This window comes from Balearica regulorum, chromosome 4 (genome assembly GCF_011004875.1).
Source record: "Balearica regulorum gibbericeps isolate bBalReg1 chromosome 4, bBalReg1.pri, whole genome shotgun sequence".
NCBI lineage: Eukaryota > Metazoa > Chordata > Aves > Gruiformes > Gruidae > Balearica > Balearica regulorum.
This window is the reverse complement of record NC_046187.1, coordinates 36,874,856-36,896,493: the sequence shown is the minus strand read 5'-3', so window position 1 is coordinate 36,896,493 and position 21,638 is coordinate 36,874,856. Positions and strand designations below refer to the sequence as shown.

At 37.6% G+C, this 21,638-nt stretch overlaps 1 protein-coding gene across 11 annotated transcripts in view; it reads right to left on the bottom strand.

The window, feature by feature from the left end:
- RAPGEF2 (Rap guanine nucleotide exchange factor 2) overlaps positions 1 to 21,638 on the bottom strand; it is a 190,817-nt gene that overhangs the window by 69,500 nt on the left and 99,679 nt on the right. For 5 of the 11 annotated variants that reach the window (XM_075751804.1, XM_075751803.1, XM_075751800.1 and 2 more), the window contains exons 6-7: positions 20,096 to 20,263; positions 17,391 to 17,408 (exon numbers count right to left, since the gene is read on the bottom strand). In XM_075751804.1, coding sequence (XP_075607919.1) covers positions 17,391 to 17,408; positions 20,096 to 20,263 — 186 coding nt within the window. Of the gene's footprint in view, positions 1 to 93; positions 585 to 17,390; positions 17,409 to 20,095; positions 20,264 to 21,638 lie in introns of those variants that run through there. The other 6 variants (XM_075751801.1, XM_075751798.1, XM_075751802.1 and 3 more) reach the window with 2 other exon arrangements.

The window sequence follows — 21,638 nt, the reverse complement described above, 5'->3', positions numbered from 1 at the left end:
AAGCCCGTGAGCAGGACGACAAGCAGTTTCAATCTCCATGCAGTTTGCCCGTGACAGGTTATTGATAGAACAAACAGAATTTGCAATACTTACTGAGTGTTTCTCCTGCTGGCCCATAACTCCATGGTTAGCTGGGATTGCAAGCGGTTTCATAATGAAGAAACATAAGCTGAACTGATTTTACACATCATGTACCAATTTCTTATGGATAGCAAGTCACCCTCCACGGCATTAAATTAAAAAGAGGAGGAGGGGGGGAAACCAAGCTGGAGCTAAAAGTGTCACTACTGGTAAGCTCAAAACCCCCCTCGCACTTGTAGTGCAGAGCAGCAATCCAAACGATGCGTTAGTCTCCATTTTTGTAACACTGAAAGTCTAAGCATGTCAGGACGTACAGAGCCTGATGAAACCCTACATATCCAGCATTCATCCGAGGGGACAAAACCATTCCCTGAGCCTGAGGAATGGGAAGAAAAGAAAAAGGAGGAAAAAAGCTAAAATGGCTGACTGCACAGAGACTCCCTCAAAAAGGCTTAATACAGTATTATATTAGTGAGGGTGCAGGAACCAGCCTCCAGCATTCAGCCAAGCATTGTTAATACTCCTGTTTCATTTGCAATCACACACACTCACACACGCAGCCTCCCCCCCCCGCCCCGCTCCAGCACTACCCTCCACTCCCCCAAAATCAGGGCAGAGCACGCGAATAGGGACCTCCTCCCCTAGCTGCTAATGATGCTGACAGAGTAGTGACCAGTGATCTCTGTTCCACTCAGCTAACCAAGTTTGCACAATTAATCTTAGCAGCATGACATTGATGGACATTTAATTTTATGATGCCTGTTCCTCGCAATCAAGACAAGCACGTCTACTGCCCAAAGAGTCAGCAACGAAAATACAACACAGTTACACACACACACACACAAAAACCCAGAGAATCATGAGTCTGAATGCAATACGCCAATATAATTACGTTATTGTGCTTACTTTGGAAGACCATGGCTGCAGGCAGTTGGCATAGCAACGCACAAGGAAAGCCATTTCCTGGGTAGAAAGAATGCTTCCTTTTCTAAATAAAAAATTCCTCTTAGGATACAAACGGCACTGCTGCTTCCTGCAGAAAGCAAAGACACTGTAGTCTGTCTCTTAACCTGCACACAGGCACACACTCAATGCAGTTCGAGTGATGTAAGTGGATTTCTCTCTCCTCTCCCTCCCTCTCCCTTTATCCACCAAAATATTCAAGTCAAATGGAAGCCACATTCCTTGAGGCTCGCCCCCTCGGATACTTAACCATTTCACTCATTAAGGTAGAGATGGACAATGCAGATAAAACAGCAAGCTCTTGCCTGTATCTGGTATCAGCCTCTGAAGATCAAGGCAGCCCCAGAGGGGAGGGATCCGTTCACTGCTGGCTCCTAAGAATATCACTGAAGTCAGGGTGGGAATAAGGACCCACGTTTACCTCTGCAAATCCTGAACTGAACACGACTTTTCATGAAGATGAGCATCAAGCAGAGGGTTTGACATCACCTCCCTTCTTCCCCCACCCAAAAGAGTGCTGCTGCAGAGCTGTAAACATTGTTATCAAGTATTTATAAACAGTGCACTTGACGAGCTCGCTCAGATTTTCGGCAGCTCCACCGCTACGCAGGCCACAGGCGCCCAGGGGCTGTGGCAGGTAAACCTCCAGAACCCTTTAAGGCAGCATTTAAAGTCTTTCTGAGGATAGCTCCTGCTTCTCCTTGCGCACCGAATGCACAAATTCCACTAAAAACAAAAAGGGGATGCAAGATCTGGAAGAGTTTGACATACATACGGCTTTTATAATTCTCCTCTCTGACTGTAATTACATCTTAAACTCGGAAATTTCCCCAGTCACTCCCATTTAACACTATACCACTTCTGGTGTTATACCAGCAACATCATACTGCAGAGGAGCTGAAACGCCACGGGGAACACGCGCAAGCAATAAACTAATTGTCAGCCTAATACGACGTACATCTTAAGTGCCACGAATGCACGTCGCTCAGCACAGGGTAGATCAAGCCAGGGCAAACAGGAACACACCGCTCTTCCTTTAGGCTTCAACTTTACTACAGTTCTCTATAACACGTTTACAACGCATTCTTTAAAATCAGAGACCACCTGTGCTTAAAGTAACTTCAAAGTCTTTTTCTTCTTTTTTTAACAAGAACAATAGAAAATAAAAGACTTAACAGTTGTTACACAGGCATAAACACACAGGAAAAAATGAATACTACGGAATATTATGTCACACAATCCGCAGCTGCCTTCCACCAAAATAACACGTCCACTGATAATGAGTTTAGTTTGTTACACAGTGATTTCTTTCGGTACTGCCAATGACTGCTAGTAAATGAGGCTATAAATATTAGTGGAAATGAATTCTAGTAAAGCAAGAAGAGATCCTGAAATATCTGGTCTATTTCTTGCACAGTTATTCTAAGGACAACACGTCATACACAGCACATTTTAAATTGAATATATTTACATTTATGAGAGTTTAATGACACTTGTGCCCTTGGTCTTCTAGTATACGCTAAAAGATAAGTTATTCTTTAAACAACTGAATTACAAAAATTAGTTTAGAATTTTTGAAAGTCTTTGTAATATGCCGGTACAACTAACATGACTTAAAAATGTTAAATTATGCCTAAGCCTTGTAAAACAGTCTAATGCTGAGCGCAATCAATTTTCTGATGAAGTGTTGACCAGAAATAGCGGAAGTTATTCATTCTAGGAAGCTTAGACAAACCCTCTCTAGTACAAAATTAAAAAATATTACTTGTTGACAAAGCAATTAAAACCCTCTTGAGTCTGATTCGGTGGCCTTGCGGTTAACACCATGAGCAGATTGGAGTGTGGGGTTTTAAGCTCGTGTCAGGAAAAAATGAAGTTCTGCCAAGACAGAAGTGTCTCCCCAGCGCAGGAAGGGAGTGCACCACTTTCTGAACTCCGTTACCTATATAGCTATCAACATGCATCTTACCATCAAGTTGGTATTTCCAACCAAAATCCAGCTTAGGTTTCTGTGACATAAGCCTTGAAGAGTAACATGCAAACATGAACAAAACCATTAGAACAGTAGCGGAAGTCAAAACTTCCAGATGACACCATCAAACACTCCCTTACTACTTATGCTGGTCACTACTATACAGCTCTACTCATCTGTTTGAAAATTAAGTCAGTACTTCATACATGAATGCAAAATTTAAAGCAACTTAAAGCTTAATTGATGTTCATGTGCAACAAACTGATGAAAACTTGGTGGTTTCCAAAATAGAAAAAAACCTCTTTGCATTCAAAATGTGAAAAGTCATATTTATGTAATTAGGTGAAGAAAACACCACTCTCAGGCAATTTGTGAGTCAAAACAATTTCAAGAGATAAATGGTTGGTTCCATTTCCCTATTCCTTCCTCCTCAACTGCCACCACTTTCCAGGTATGGTGGTGCAGTGTAGTCATATGCACTGTCCATTATCAGTTCAGAAAATAATTACGTATAAATTATATTTTATAAGAAAATAATTAAAGCAGAAGTTCAGTGAATCATTATAGGTTTCAGTGAAGAATTAATGGAATTTAAATCAGTGTCAGACACCAGAATGATATATCTGGGACAATTTTCATCACAAACAACTATGAATAGTTTATCTAAAACCTAACTGCAACATTGTGTTCATGTATTTCCAAAATCCACATAAGAACACCTTGCTTAGACTTAAAATTGAAGAGAGCAAGACATTTTTGCAAATGCTTTTTGGCGAGTGAAGTGAGATGTTAATAAACCTGATGTGCAGTAATTGGACATGACGGGCTAACCCCAGCTGCTTTCAAAATATTGTATTTATAAGAAAGCTAGCATCTCTACGATTCACAGAGCAGAACGTTAAAAAAAATCCTTTCAAAAGTAACTATAAATGTTAGGACATCTTTGGACTACCCACAGGTTTCAGGATTCATAAACAATAGTTCTGAATTTAAGGTAGAAACTGATACAGACCACAGCAGCATTGACTGTAATGCCTCTCAGCTGTTTTACACTCTAGAATGTAATCGCACACAGATATTATTCTCCTAAGCAGCGTCAACAATGCTTGGAGTATTCAACCTTTTTAGGTTAATGACAAATGCTGCAACAACAGATTAGCTCAAATCTTCAATTTCAAGCAGTCACCTTAACTCACAACTATTTTCAGCAGTACTTAATATTTTATACAGATTACGTACACAGAAACCATTCTTTTCCTGAAGTACCTCAAAACCAGAGGTTATCCACACATTTTCCCTTTCGCTTTAAACACAGTATGAAGTACCATTTCCTTCATGTTCAAAATCTTAGACAAAAGACAACTGAACACTGCAAGGTCACGAAATTTACTGCCACGTCATGACTCCAGTAACTAGAAAACTAAGGGCGGGGGGGGGGAAGCAAATAAATAGAAAAAAGACCAAAGGAATAAGGCAAAGAAACATAACCATTATGTGTGTCTCAAAAACATTCACAGTGAAGGGACTACATTACACATTACACAGTCATGCAGGTGGAATATAGACACCTAAATTGAAGAGTGTAAGAATGGAGTACATAAGGCAGAGGTATCTTTACTTCCCACCCCCTGCTTGCACTTAGAAAGGTATGAAGGTTTAAAACTTAATTTTAAGCTCAGCACTACTGGACACCTCACTGTTTAGTTCCCAGGAGCACGCTTCTGAGTTTTATAATGCTGATGCTCCCTCCCTCCCACTATCCTTATGAGAGAGATCACTAAATAACAATGTGATGCTCCCATCGGATTTAAAAACACTAACTGAAACCACCAAAACCCCAGAACAGTAATTCACTCCAAATGCTACAACACATTTAAATGTCCCATACAATATGAAAGTCTTATTCTAATGTATTTAAGCAAATTTACTGCCAGTAATTTAAATCTCTGGCCATCTGACCCAATTCCATGCAAGCGAGTTCCAGTTTATCAGCATAAGGCTGAGATGGGATTGCTCAGGCACACCTGTTCTATTTGCATTTTCTCAAGAACTTTGAGAACTTTAAATAAAACTCTGTTGAATAAAGGAAAATTACTAAATATGTTCTCCAAGGTGAGTTTCTATGACTAAAATACCACTTTGGCCAAAACACCGATCAACCAATAATATTTGTCAAATCAATTTTTTTTCCCATAAAGCTGCAGCATTACCATCATTATACTGACGTTCACCGCAGCACTGGCAACACCAAAGCAACAGCTACAATGGAGCGATGTGTGCTGTTTTGATAACACATTTACTAATGTTACAGACCATTTGAACAAATGCCCTTCTGTTGAGCTGCTGCTGCAGATGAATCTATAATCCGGATCTTTAAAATAATGACAAGCCCCGAGCAGTCAGCCTGGTGCCTCAGCTGGGTGGATGTGCGGTAGACTGCCAATCTTCCCTTTGACGGCAGACTCATTTGTCACCTTCTGTGCACAGCTCTGTTTTCAGTACAGCAAACTTTCTGTTTGCATGCCATCCATCTTAAAATGGGAGCAAGTTATAGTATGCATTTAAAATACTTGCCATCGAATTCTCTTACATACAACAATTATGTTAGAAGAGACATGAAGAAAACCTGTAACTGATGGATACCCATCCCAAATGTGACAAGATGTCCCATTTCCAGATTATTTACCTTACAAAACCGACTTAAGCAGAGGCTCACCACAGTAACAGAGCACACAGACTTTTCTCTGGACTCCTTATTTATGCTTTAAATCCAACAATGCTTCTAACAAAAAAAAAAACCCTAAAGGTCAATATATCTTTTGTATTCCTGCAACACTTATAATGGTCTTATTTAATTTTACTTCCAAGATTGAAATATATTTATACTTCTGAAGTCACTTTATGTGATGTTTAACTGATCTACCTGTGGTTTTTACATCAAGTAAAGGGTTATTACTTACACAAGCCTAAAGTTTAATCTACATAACATGGCTTTAAAAGTATATATTGTCATGGTTAAATGTTAAGAATTAGACATTAAAATTTGAGATATTAATTACTTCAATTGGAAGAATGGTCACAAATTAGTTTAATTTCCTTAACTGTTTCAGTACTTCAGGAGTGGAAAAAATGCAGTCTGTCAGGATAGATTAAATTTCTCCCAATGTTCATAAAATTTTCTCACTTTGGTGTAAGAACAAGAGTTTAAGATAATGTGTTAATTAAATCAGAGAACATGAGAATGTGCTTTCTGCTTTTAAACTGTGAAAAAAAAAAAAGCATGAAAGCAAAAAAGCAAGCACTCTTTTAAGGTCAAGAATGATGATACTGGGCATACAGGGCTAACAAGGCCTCTTTACCAGATGTAACAGTACCTTGACACCCATACCTGGTGGGGACAAGGTTCACTACTGAGATACAAATTGCCTTACTGTCTTGAAGGAAAACCAAAACAAATATCCACACACACACAAAAAAACCAAACCCCACCCAAAAAACAACAACCCAAAACCCACAAAAAATAAACACAAACACACAAAAAAACCCACACCACAAAAAAACACCACATATCGTTATGCCCATACCAGCTTCACAGCAGGAATCCAGGGACACAAGTTCTTCACTTATGTGAGGCCCCCGCAAAATTTCATGTTCTTCACTGTATAATAATGCAGGAAAACTTTATGGAAGCTAACTAATGCATACCTCTTTCATGTGTAACCTACTGCTGCACTGTTAAAAAGGTAAGAATAAAACTCAGGGATTTTTTTGAGGTCAATTAACTGCCCAAATTCTAGACCGTTATGCTCTTTACCAGCCCCATTGAATCCTGTTACCTGAAATATGCTGACACGTTTGAATTGCAAGGATGATTGTCTGGCATGGAACTGAATGTATCTGAGACCACCCAAGGCAGTGGAACAATTATTTAATGTTTCAGTATAAAATATTAATGGATTAAAAACAAACAAACCCCAGATTTTTCCAATCTTCTCTAAATGCTAGCTGGTTTTGTTGGGTTTTGTTGTTTGTTTATGCATTGGGAGATTTTGGCAGTAGTGGAGGGGGAGTATTTTTGTTTTAAGTAAATACGATATGCTTTCTAAGAGTTTTCCTTGAACTTACTTAGAAGTTTTAAGGGAAAATGTGAAAATCTCATCACTATGTTCAAGGTGTAGACATAGACAGGACTGGCAGAAAACCCCCAGTCTCCATTGGGTTTCCAGATTCCTCAGATCATAGAATGGCTTGGGTTGGAATGGACCTCAAAGACCACCTGGTTGCAACCCCCCTCCCATGGGCAGGGACACCCTCCACTAGACCACGTTGACCCAAAGCCCCATCCAACCTGGCCTTAAACACTTCCAGGGATGGGGCAGCCACAACTTCACTGTGCAACCTGTTCCAGTGCCTCACCACCCTCACAGTAAAGAATTTCTTTCTGACATCTAATCTAAATCTGACCCTCCTTCAGCTTAAACCCATTACCCCCTGTCCTGTCACTACACTCCCTGATAAACAGTCCCTCACCAGCTTTCCTGTAGGCCCCTTCAGGTACTGGAAGGCCGCAATTAGATCTCCCCAGAGCCTTCTCTTCTCCAGGCTGAACAACCCCAACTCTCTCAGCCTGTCCTCACAGGAGAGGTGCTCCAGCCCTCTGATCAGCTTCGTGGCCCTCCTCTGGACTCTAAATAATGGTGGAAATTGCATGTAATTTTACTACCATATGTGATGTTGAGTCCTTTCTGTCCATCTTCTTGAATGTTTACTTGGACATCATCTGGGGTAACTAACTACTTATATCTGGTGTTTTGAGGAAGTTTAACTTTGAAAGGGCCGGTTGCTGCTACAGAGGATTTTCATTCACTTCAATTGTCTGTTGGAAGGAAATAACTTTTGCTTTTGTCCAGCCACAGTTTTATTGAAGGAGACTCTCCAAAGAGCTTACTTGAGGGGTTTGAAATTAAAATCAACACTAAAACCAGTTTACCAGTGTAAGATCATTTTCTTCTTGGAGAACTCTCTCCTCAGGCCCCTGCATATCCTCCCTTGTGTAACACACCATGCACTAACATATCTTGAGATCTTTGTGCCCTGGCTCTAGCAACTGTACAGAAATCATTTATCCAGACCTTTCGCTTTTATCAGTAACAAACCCCATGCAACTTCAGTTGTCCCTTACTTTTAAAATAATTATCAAGCAAAATGAACCAAATTGTTTTTAGATAGGAAAAAAGTCAAAACACAACATTACATCCTTCAAATAAAGAGACCTTAATATAGAATTCTAAGAAATGCCCATTCCCTCTCCTCTTCCCCAATCAAATCAATCAGGCAGCCAACTACCCTCAACTGATAGATGTCCTATTTTGCAAATTTAACACTACATTTTCTCCTAGCAATTACAAGATCAGCTACCTAGATATAGAAGTGCTAAATAAAATTAGGTAGAAGTGCACCTACCACATTAAGTCTCCCTAATAATTTGATTCTACACTGTTTCATGTTCCAAGATTACTATCAGAAAAGCTGTTAGATGATCTTTTTAAGATGATCTTTTGTGTACCATAGATCACTTGCAGACTTTAAAAGCAGTTAGCTACAGGCCTTTATATTTACCAAATTAAAACATTCAAGAGTAATATAATTTAGCAAAGTGAAAGGAAGAAAAAGAAAAATATTTTACATTTTAGCACATACATACACACACACACAAATAATGCAAAGCACAGTCAGAGCACAATTTGTGTAGATTTATGCCAGCCACATCAACAATAAACATAACACCTGCCAGCTGTTCCAGGTGCACGTCTAAACTTTACTATCTGAAAATTCAAAGATAATTAAGGCTAACCACTCAAAACTAAAGCCCAGCTCCCAACACTCATTACTCATACAACAGAATACTAATATTTTGACTAGACCTTACATAAAACAACAAAAGCTTTTTCATTATACAAACAAACAAACTCCTCAAGCTCTTTCCATCAGTAATGTGTAAATACCAGGAACTAAAAAAGTACTCAGGGATGCTCAAACTCTAAGAACAATGTCGTTTCACAAGTGACCTGAGTACAGCTACATAAGCATGTTAACGGGGTGGTGAAGGAAAGGGAAAGAATTTTCACACAAACCTTGTGGTAAATTCAAGGTATCTACCTTGCTTTACGAAGGACTCATTAGTTCCCCTGAACTGAACTGTCACCTACGGGAAGATGTAAGCATGGACAACGGCAATTAGACTTGGCACGACTAGCCAGGGCACTGTAATATACACATCTACCCAATAAATTTGCAAGGATTTACACATTATAAGATTTTTATTTCAGACTTATTAGTGTTTAAATAAAGCAAATTATTCCACCTTTTTTCTTAACCAGCACCTTTGGTCAAGACAAAATTTTGCTTAAATTTTAAGATTAAGACTACCTGGAAAGTATAACGGACATTGCTGCATCTTCATTAGCAGCTGTGACAGCACTTTGAGAGAAGCCTGATATCAGCAACTTGGGCTTCCGAGTCTCAACTAAAGGCTTAGAAACAGAATTATATTGAATGTGTAGTTACCATTGTAACAACTCTATTTCCTTCACTTTAAACAAACACAGCTTTTAAAGAAACCAAAGCATCTCCCTAAAGTACCATGACAGACACAAGCTCAAAGATCTATTCTGAGACCTTGGTCAACTCCTTTACTCCTTAAGCATGTTTTCAGTCTCTGAAATGTTTAGTTTTAAGGACTTTTGGCACCTTTAAGAAAAAAAATAAATAAATCTTGAAATAATTCACAAGTAAGAATTATAGCATTGTTTCCACATAGCAAAAGTTATAAGTAGCAGAAAGCTTCAAACACATGAAAATCCAAGCTATGTTAAACTAAATACACACAATTTACTTCTAATTTACTATCACCGTTCTAATTTACTTTCACAAATTACTGTTTAAGATCATGATACCAGACTAGAAGCCAGGAGTTGCAGGTTACAGTTCTTTTTTTTTTTTTTTTTATTACTAAATTCTTGCATGCCTCTAATTTCCTCCTTCCTCATCTCAAGCTCGTTTGATACTCATGCACCAAAACTTGTCCTGGAAGGGTCATGTTTAAATGTGTTGGAATAGGTTGCAGTCTTTGGTGGAGCCTTTAGGCATGACTATAACATCAACATTTCAAAATATGGAGAAACAGTCTTGGGTTTTTTTTTCCCATTCACAACTGGTAACTGCAAGACCAGTGAGGAAGTAACATATGCCAGTTATCCGATAAAAGTAAAGGTATTTGCAAATCCAAAATAGAAAGTGAAAGAACAACTCACCTTCTGGACTTAGAATCACAGAATCATTTAGGTTACAAAAGACCTTTAGGATCATCAAGTCCAACCGTTAATCTAGCACAAGTCTACCACTAAACCATGTCCCTAAGCACCATGTCTACACATCTTTTAAATACGTCCAGGGATGGTGACTCAACCACTTCCCTGGGCAGCCTGTTCCAGTGATTGACAACCCTTGCTGTGAAGAAATCTTTCCTAACATCCAATCTAAACCTCCCCTGGCACAACTTGAGGCCATTTCCTCTTGTCCTATCACTTGTTACTTGGGAGAAGAGACCAACACCCACCTCACTACAACCTCCTTTCAGGTAGTTGTAGAGAGCGATAAGGTCTCCCCTCAGCCTCCTTTTCTCCAGGCTAAATAAGCCCCATTCCCTCAGCTGTTCCTCATAATACTGCTCTCCAGACCCTTCACCAGCTGCATTGCCCTTCTTTGGACACACTCCAGCACCTCAATGTCTTTCTTGTAGTGAGGGGCCCAAAACTGAACACAGTACTCGAGATGCAGCCTCACCAGAGCCCAGTACAGGGGCACAATCACATCCCTATTCCTGCTGGCCATGCTACTCCTGATACAAGCCAGGATGCTGTTGGCCTTCTTGGAACTTGGAACATTCCATCTTTCCCATGTTTCAGTTTATACATACTTCCTTAGTTGCTCAAGATATTTAAAGTACTACTTTTATTTTTTAGAGCTTTGAAATTCACTCAACAAAATGATTATTTTAAATGATTCAAATCAAATACAAAAGCACTGTTAAAAGTACTCAGAAACAGAACCTTTTGTGCAAAGACTGACACCAAATACTAATCATTTTAAGTCACTATGTCAAGCATAGCTCACATAACAGTGGCTCAGATGCTTGGGAAAAAAAATGAACTGACAGCTTTCTTCCATGCTTTAGTGGACAAATGTCCACATTAGGACTATCACTCACAATGTTCATCTGTATAGACATGCCAGTGTTGAAAGGATCTGTATTGGTATTCTACGAATATAATGCACAGGCAGATCCCATTTCCCCATATGTACTTTATATGCAAACATTGTTTCTAAATGAACAATCTTACGCTAATGAGGATATCCTATTTAAAAAATATTTAAGAACATATGAATGTGTGTGTGTGGTGCGTTTAATCTTCCTCAGCTTTAATCAAGTTTAAGTGGTGGAAATTCAATATTTGTATTTACTTACATTATGCAACAATCAGTTTAGAAAAAAGTTATGAAAAATTCATTTTTCTGATGCACAAACAACTTTCTGCTTTGATGACAAACCTCACATTTAGTGTTATAACCTACACCTCAGAAAAGCAATCTTTTATATAATAAAAAAGAGCACATCACAAGTCAGTAACAGCAAAAAACTCATGCTACTCTGGAAAAATCTATGCTATTATTAACCAAAGTTTCACATATATGTGGTCATAAATTACTGGCAACTCTACAAGTTGTAAACAGGACCTAGTGTCAGTAACATATCTTGAAAATAACCAAAAAAACCACCCCCAAAAAAACCCTTAGTAATATTATTGACACTTCAGTTGCAGAAAATACTGCATAGTTTCAATGTTTCTCTTTGAATTTCCAATTCTAATCACAATTACAAATCCAGTTATGACATCAATGTGAGCCCTTCCAAAGGGGATGGAACAGTAAATCCCAATGGATATACGAGTTCTGCAGTAGGGATGATGTAATGTATAAAAATAGACATACTCTGACAGAAGCTGCAAGTTGAGTAAATAACACACTGCATGTCATTAATTTTGCATTAGCTTGCCAGTAGACATTACTAAAAGGATGATGAACTAACAATTTCGTTTTGCTTCGGGTGCTACACAAAATAAAAATGATAGCATTGCTCATATATTAAAAATAATACATAACATAATACATAACTTTAAACAGTAATAGTCCCTTACAACACAGATGAAGGAAGGAAGCCATGTGGCTAAAAAGGTTGCGTTTTGCCACAAAACCCGAACGTAGGGATAAGAAATATGTATTGTCATGATGACATTACCAGTGGGAGCTCCCATAAAGAAACACCCAAATTCTATACAAAAAATGGTTAACGGAAACTGCCCAAATCATCTCAGGAATTTCATATTTCAAATAAAGTCACCCCGCAATTTTTGTAGCGTCTCACTTCAAAATACACCTGCATATACAACACAGTCACACACTTCAGGAATTAGCATTACTGCGTGTGTTCAGCTACTACATATCCAGACTATGTATATCTATTTAGTATGTTGTAGTACTTCCTAGTATGATGGACACATCAACCTCATTCCAAATCATGAGTACATTATCACCATCATGGAATAATAAAAGCAGTTGCTTTTGGAATTGCACACTGAATTTTGTAAATTAACAAAAGCAACTAACAAATATCCTTCCTGATAAAAGGATGCTCGCACTTCACAATGTTAAGAACTAGCTCCTTTCTTTTATTAATGGAATGATCAATATAGTATATTTTATTTTAAATATAAACACTAGAAATTTAAAATAATTTATTTAATATTGAATGTGTTATCACTAGAGACAAATTTGTTTTAGCAAACACATGCATTATTTGTGTGATTAAACGTGTGATTAAAACATTCTGCATACCATGCTACTTCCCATTGGCTATACACTGTAAATGTAGGTGTGTATACAATTAAGTTTTGAATTACCATTTCTCTGCTTACATTACTTAAATTAATTTGTTTCCTAACCAAGAACAGAATGAGTCCAGTTCAATTTCTATTTGTTCTAAGTGAGGTGACCTTTTTGTTTCCATTTTGCATATGCCCATAAAAGGACCTTCTCACCTTCCTTTCTCCTTGCTCTTCAAATTTTTCCTCTATCTGGGAGAAAACTAAGTTAGCATCAAGTTCAAAAATTAAATCTATTTAAATAGGTTCAGCTGCCATAACTCATAGGAGTCTTTAAAGTCAAAACTCTCAAACATCCTGCTTCCCCAAACGTTTTTGACAGCCAAGTGTACCTGACGAGGATTCACAGCAGTTTTTCTGGGCCTTTTTTCCTTTGTAAATAGACTTGCTTAACACTTCCAAGGTCAAGGATGTTTAAAAAATTGGTTTTCCCCCATGACCCTCCATATCCTTTATGCCTTTGTATAAACCCAAGCTTTCAGTGTGTCCACAACTCCTCGTTTGCTGCCCTATCAAATAAATTTCCTAGACTTGGCAAATTAGCTCAGATGTGGTTCTTTCTTCCTAAAAGCAATTTTTTTTGTTTGTTAGTATTCACATTAAAAAAAAAAAAATTATTCTAGGATTTGCTTTTTGTTTTATTAAGTGAACTTGTATTAGAATGAAAGTGCTAGATAATCCTAAAAATCATCAGGAACATTAAAAGCTGCAGCTATTTACAGCTTGAAAGATTGACAGTATTCCTTTAAACTAGTTTCTTGCAGATTGGGTATCTGACAACTGCTCCTACTGATTCAAACTCAAATGACTGAAATTCTATATATAATAATGATTACTAAGTACACTATTATATAGGTATCAATTTAATATGTAGAATACAATGCACTAACGAGAATACATTATGGCAAGGTATATCACAATACTGTAAAGTCCATATACTGTGTTGAGACGCAAGTACATACGAGGTATTTCATGAGCATTTGTAGCAGTCCATGGAAAGACAACCAGCAATATGTATTTTGCAACATAAACATAAGTATACATGAAGAGAAGCAATTGTATTATGCACTTTTTTTTTAAACCTTCTCATCCCAAATTATACTGGGCATCTGTAACGAAGTCCTAAAATAGAATCAGCTTTTTTGAATTCTCATCTACTATATTGCCCACAAGAAAACACCGCTTGTTGTCTTGCAAAATTCTACACTGCTTCAGTAGCCACACGCACTGAATGAAGGAAAACAACTAGGCCTTCGCATCAAATTCAGGCAGAAAAATTTAAACTCATATTTTTTAATCCTTCCTAAATGTAGAAATATGACATAAAACAGCTTTGTTGATTCTTAAAATGTAATTTTTCAAAGGAAAAGGCAAATTTGTTTCATAAAAGAGAACAATCTGAACATAAATTTTCAATCCAGGACTTTCAGACTCTCAGCAGACAGTGCAAATGCAAATAGTATCAGGAAAAAAAGGCTACTTTGCCAATGCTTTGCAATAACTATTGGTTACTAGAGTAGATGGGGCAGGAAGCAAGGTTGCTACAATTTGTTACTAAGTGAGCAGATTCTAATACTTAAAAAAACAATGTAAAAAAAGCTAGAAAACCCCCTCATACTTATTTTTTCAGGGAGTCATGGCTGCAGATGAGACTTGACCCAGTGACATCAGACACAGTTTCATTTCCAGCCCTCTTCTCATTCAACCTTTCAGTCACCTCCTTCAAATAAAATCCAGAAAGCCAACGCTCGCCTGCCCTTAGCACACCGGCACGATGCTCCACGGCACCGTGCGCGAGGAGAAAGTTGTGACGTGCTTGTAACTTGGGGAAGAAGCTGGGGCGACTGGTGGCTCCCTGCCCGCTGCTCTTTTCCTTCCGACACCGGATAAACGGATTGTCTCCTCAGGTGAATCTCAGGCTGAATGGGATAAGAAAGGCTGCTAAAGGCAGAGAGGCCTTTTGCAGGGATTTTAGCAGCTAGCTTTAAAAAAGCCTGGCTGAGGATGCACTAGCAGCAAAATGTTTATAAGCCTGTTAACTAATTCAAATCAGGACAGATTCTCACAGAGTAAAAAAACCACACGCTGTAGTTTCCATTGAGGGATATTCACAGGTGTTTCAGCGTTTTATTTACAGGCCTCCCTGCATCTCTCTAAATATTCCTCAGTAAGCTCTGCTATTTTGCCGTTAGCAAAGCAAAGACCATGGTCCAGACTAGTAAAAGCCCACAGCTCAGTTGACATATCAAGTCTAAGGTACAGGAGAGACAGACTATCACAAACCAGGGAGTTATAAATTACTACTCAATCTCTATGCCACTAAAGAACAGCATCTTATTTTGGACAAAGTTATTTTTCCTTTATGAACTTCTGTTAATTTACACTAAATATGTCATGCATTATATACATAATAATAACAACCAGCTCAGCAACACTCACACTGGGCATGACCAACTCTTCACAGATGCACTGAGGCAGCCACAAAGTTTATTAGTAGTAAGATATTATAAGAAAGTCTACCCTTTTTAAAATTCTCTCCATAGGTGACTATTCTATTTTAAAGTTTAAAAAAAAAAATCAGTCTAAAGCAGAAGTAAAGCCATGTAGGTTCTCAGGAGAAAGGATCGCTCAAAACAAGGGTTTTTCACTGAAAACATTAAGTAGCCTTAAGTATAGACATACACAGAAAGAAAATCCACATTCAGAAGTTAAGATGCAATTTCTATTCTTAAGTAAGGAGATGTTACACTAATCTAGATAAAGACAGTTTCTGACACATTAAAAGCACAAGCAAAATTTTTCTATCAAAAAACTCTGAACAAGGTTTTCCAGATTCAAGTAAGAACAGCTCAACCTAAAAGTATCAGGATTTTTTCTTTCCCTGAAAAAGAACAGATCCATTTTACCAAACTAGAAACGGTGGCAAAAAGGATGTCATTTTATCAGTCTGATAAAACACATGCATTTTATTTCCATACATTATGAAGTTTCTATTTTCTTCACCCTAGAAATCAGCAACACTTGTTCCAAAAGTAACATGCCTAAGTACGATACTCAACATTAGCTTTCACTTCAGATGGTCCCTCAAGCATTAGGGTAAGTTATCAAAATACTGCAAAGTATTTCAAATTCCTATCGTAATTTGAGAAGCAGATTATCACTCTTCGACGTAATATTTTAGTAACAGTAGGTTACTCGGGACTCAGGGCTCATTGCACTGAAAAAACTGGTGAGCGCTGATCTGAAGATAAGGAACTGAGTTTCTAAAAGAAACATACCATACATGATGAAGAAAGAGAATTTCAGCACAGAAGTCACTTGCCTACGATACTGGAACCATATTGAAATTTGAATCCTCTAAATCTTTTAGATAATGCAATGAATTGAACAACATGACACAGAAGGAACTTTTAAAATAAACACATTTCCTGATAAAATATCAGGTGAATTGACCAAAGTAATATGTGAGGAAAGGAAGAATTTTGAAGCTAAAGAAAATAGTTTTAATTTGTTTTCAGCTCTATCACAAGAGATTTCTCAGTCGTAACAGTGGAGGCATTTAACAGTTTGACAAGACACATTCTTATCAAACATTATATTTGGTGGATGCTCAGTATTTACTCACTTTGGCATTGACAAATGCAATTACAAACACAAGTTTAAATGATCTGCTCAGATCTGCTGCATTTGAGATCCGATGTCAAGCAGAACTTCTATGTTTTGTTTGGTTTGGTACCATTCCAAGATATTTGACTTGCTTGGGCACACTTTTCTCCCTATCTTGGAAAGCCTGTGTTTCAAATAATGGCAATTTCACACACACTTTGATAGGAGCCTACAGAATCCAGCTTCTTTACACCAAATCAGTACACTTGATCAGAACAAAAGACAAGCAAGAAGCACTGTTACAAGTTTTCAGCTAATAAAAACTTTTTGTTGCCTCTTTGGTGCTCATCTTGTCATACTCCATTTCCCTGTTCCAGAGACATACAGGTACTAAACAGTGACAGGGGACCTATTTTTTAAATCAAAATCAAATATTAAGTCCTCCGTGTCATAGGAGAGATACTTGAGTAAAGTGTCTGTCAAAAACGAAATATTTTATATAAACCCTTTGCTTATTGTTCTCCATTTTCTCTAAATCACAGGACATCAAAGCAAGGAAGAAAGGTCAATCAAGCTGGGCAAGAGACACTGTCCTGTCACCAAATTCCACATTTACATTAGTATTTTTATAGCATGGTGAGATTGCTCAAGTATCAAAGCAAAGGCTAGGAGGCAATTTTAGTCATCACATTGCATCAGTATTACGATATCACACTGCAAACCCACAAGTAAACTGTTAGTGGACCATACACAGTAAGTTACAATACCTGAGGTTTAGTGCATTCCTGAGAGCCAAAATGAAATGAATGCCATATAGGAGGAAAGGAAAAGATGAACATTATCAGACATGCCATAGTACATTCCACCACTATGAAGATAATGTTACAATTATGTTAATGAGGGCCACCGTCCCCTACAAGTTGACTGTATTGCAGAAAGCCATGCGACAACTGAGCACTGCATTTAATTTTTAATTCTGGAAAAGCACAGCCATGCATCTTCACTTAAGCTCTACATTTTGCTCTACGTTTTCACAAAGATACAGAACACTTTCTTCGGAAAACACTGTTTAAACTTTCTGAAGAAAAACATTCAGAGACTACTGCAAATAAGGCATTAATAATTTATCAACAAAAAACTCATTCTAACTACAGATTTAGAGGAACATAAAATCTAAGAAAATTACACATTTTGTGAAGATTTTGAGGATGCTATCAAAGCAGATGTATTACGTTGAATCTCATGTACCTAACACCTAAATCAGAATACATCCACAAGGAAGTGCAAACTTGAGAACAAATGCATCGTAGTAATACTTTTTCAAATTGACTTTAACACATTATTTATTGCAATATCTGAACATCTGCATTTTTAATGTTTCTTTATTTATCCAAAATTAAGAAGTAGAACCAAAGATGAGACCCTGACAGATGCTGACCAAAGAATGGATGGGCAACAAGCCCACAAGGTATGTGCTATAATATGCTTTGAATTCCTATGTGTTTCAAAAAACCCCTGCTTTCTTCAGTCAATTTTTCAAGAAATTAAGACTACAAAAAATGAGGCCAAGGGACATAAAATAGGAAGAGAGAAAAGACAATGCAGCCTTTTACATGTATGGTTAAAGCAATAGAAATAATATCGATAATGCAAGTGAATGAGAGAACAATGCATACAAGATCACCAAATACTGTAAAAAATAGGAGGGAATGGGCCAGCATGGAGTCTTGACTACATTGTTAATATTGCTCATTTGACTCTATTTTCTTTGGGGCGGGGGGGGGGGGGGAGGGGAAATCAAGTCAGTCATATACATCATATTCCACTTTTTAAAGCAACGTTTGACTGTAATTATTGCAAATTTTACAGTTTATTTGGCAATCTCCTCCAACTCAATATGAAATCTCACTTGCAATGAATTTCCCAACACGTACACAAAATCATTATGAACTCGCACAACAGAATGGCACACAGTGGGCTTTTGCTCTTAGTACCAGTTAAGCGTACAAAAACTCATTAGGCATACCTACAGTGAAATTTATACAACAGGCATGGACCTACGAATGCAAATGGCACTGTGTGTAATCTAAATATTGCCCTTCTAGAGTCAGATAAAAATCACACTAGAACCATTTGCTAAGCACAACGTACACATCTAAATAATACAAAAGTAATTTATCCTGTAATTCCTGCAAAGAACAATACCACATATTTATTTTTTCAAAAACAGACCAGTAAAATGTTTCATCTTCAAACCAAGTGAACTGGCTCAATCCATAATAAATTTAGAGGCAATTAAAACTGCACTGAAAATTAAACCATTAAAAGCTGTTGTATAAACAAAAACAAATTGTTGGCATAAAATGTAATTATTCAACTCATGAGGAAAAGCCTGTATAATTAACAGATGTAATCAAACATCTACACACTTACAGACACACATAGAATATACAGGGAACTGGTAAACAAGTCAAGGAATAAGCGTAAAGAAGGAAAAATGGAAAAAAACCTACAACTGCATTGGTTCAAAGGCAGTATGTTAAAAACGCTAAAGCTCTAATCCTGCAAATTTATATGCATGTGGCTTACATGGTGCAAAATTCAGCCCAATGAACTCAATGAGATTAAATATGCACAAAGTTATTTATGCCCATGCCTTTATGGTTCTAGCAGATTTGGGGACTTAAACAAATAAACGAGAGGCAAAGACAAGAGGCTTTTCTAGTATTTTGCTTACAGTTGAAATCGATACCAAACAAACATATTAATCTAATAGAGCTTTTCTCAATTGAAAGCCATATAAAATATTTTGTAGAATAAGCTTTAATTATTAGTTTATTTTTCACCTCACGAGAAAGCCTGGAAACTTTCAACACGTAAGATTATTTAAAAAAAAAAAAAAAAGGCAATTAAGTAAAATGACCAAATGATCTCCCTGATGATGAGCAGACTATGTAGCTCACTGAAACCCAAGTATAAAGCGCTCTCTACGCAGACAGCAGGAAAGGTTAATTTGACATTTAGGTTCTGGGTACCAAAAAAGAAATGATAGATTTAATCCAAGAATGTGGCCTACTGCAGTGCAGCACAGTCCTTTTCAAGCAATAACTGTTATCATATATGTGAATGAGTGCTTCACTAACTGACCTTTTAACACCGTACACTAAACTATTTGTACTGTAACTTAATAGCAAAAGGAAATGAGAACATAGTTTCTTTCACAATTTCAAATAATGACGGGAACATTAAGAAATAATACATGACATTCACGATCATAAAAAACGTGCTTTCAGCTCTGAACTAAGATGCAAGCTGCACACATATTCATGTACTGATGGAGCCAAATTCATTGTATTTTAAGGGAAAACCTCCTTACAGAAGCACACTGTTTAGCCCGAAGTTTAGCCATTTTGACTGTTTTGAGTAGTTTTCCTGTTTATGTTGTTGTGAACCATAAATCCAGACAGCTTACCGTATGGTAGCCTCTAAGTAGAGGTGGCTTCCCCACAGGATAAGGGTCAACAGTATCAATAATTGTTTGTCGCTCCCCTTTTTGGTTGATTTTCCTGAATCTTCTTCGAGATTGCCTATGAGAAGCTTGACGCTGAAAATACTCCTCATTTTCATCCATATAATCAACCTGTAACAGATGTAAGAAAGTGTCATTTCCCACAAGATGGGCAATGTTTCTTATGGTTAGAAACACAACAAATCCTATTTTCAAAAACCAGCAGTTAGCTTTGAATTTCCTGCATTTTCAACACTAAGAGTGAAGCAACTACTAAAGAAAAAATAAATAAATAAAATGCCTACAAGGATGACAAAAGAGTAAACACTGGCATGAATAGCATCACTGAGTACGAACACTTCTCAAAAATGACAGAAGAAGAATGCTCACCCCACCATTCTGTCATTCCCCCTCTCCCCTTCTTACTCTTCCACAAATACAAACATTGCACCACTCAACACATTACAAAAAGAAAACTGATATGATAGAGCACCTAATAGTTTTCCAACTGACCTCTATTTGTCACTTGGGATCTTTCCTAACCAAGCTGTGGCAAAGGCTTCTCTCTTCAATAGGCAACACCGGTTTTATTATTTACTTCAAGTATTTTCAGAGCGTGAAAGGATTTCTAACAGACTTGACTTTCATAAAAACAAATCACTTCAAAACAGCAGCAGGGAGAATTAAAATTGCCTATTAGGTATATCCTAATATAAAATTAGTCAGCTTGGTTTCCAAGTCTTCAAAGTCATCCTAAATTACTACACAACAATATACTGCAATGAAAATACTTGAACTAGGAATTCTGGTTTTCCTGCAAGAAGAGAACAAGCTTTTTATAGTAGTTTGGCTGAAAATCAACATCCCTACTGTGTTCATCCTTCTAATAGAAACCTTACTCCAGACTAACAGGGAAATGAGAGGGGGGAAAAAAAAAAAAACCCACAAAACTACTTTGAGTATTGGCCATATATGGGGATTCAGTTAACTCATTCTTCTACTCAATTCCAACCCCCAGGGATAAATAGTATTTCTGAAGATGCAGAGATGAGCTTATGAGTCACCTAACAAGGCTTGTCTGTATTTTTCAACAAGAAATTAGACAAAATACTCTCATGAATTTGCATACTAGTCCCATACTAGTCAGCTCATGTCACTAAATACAACTTTCAGTGTACTGGTACAAGGAGATGAGCACAGTTCCTGGTTCACCGAGAAGAGCTGGTAACACTTACGCCTCACCACCGAGTACCTATTCCACATCTGACACAGTCACGCTCACAGCCTACACCTCTCCCGCTTCTCCTCCCTGCAGAGTGACCCCATCCGGCCCTGAGACTGAAAGTTAATGTGCCCAACAAACTCTGGGGATGGGATTCTTTCTGTTCAAGGTATAATTATTCCTTTGAAAGGCTGAAGTGTTCAATTTCAGCATTCCCAAAACTCTCGAGGTTGGTGGGTTGCTGGTTTTTTTTTTTAAGACTATTCATGTGGGAGTACCTGCCCC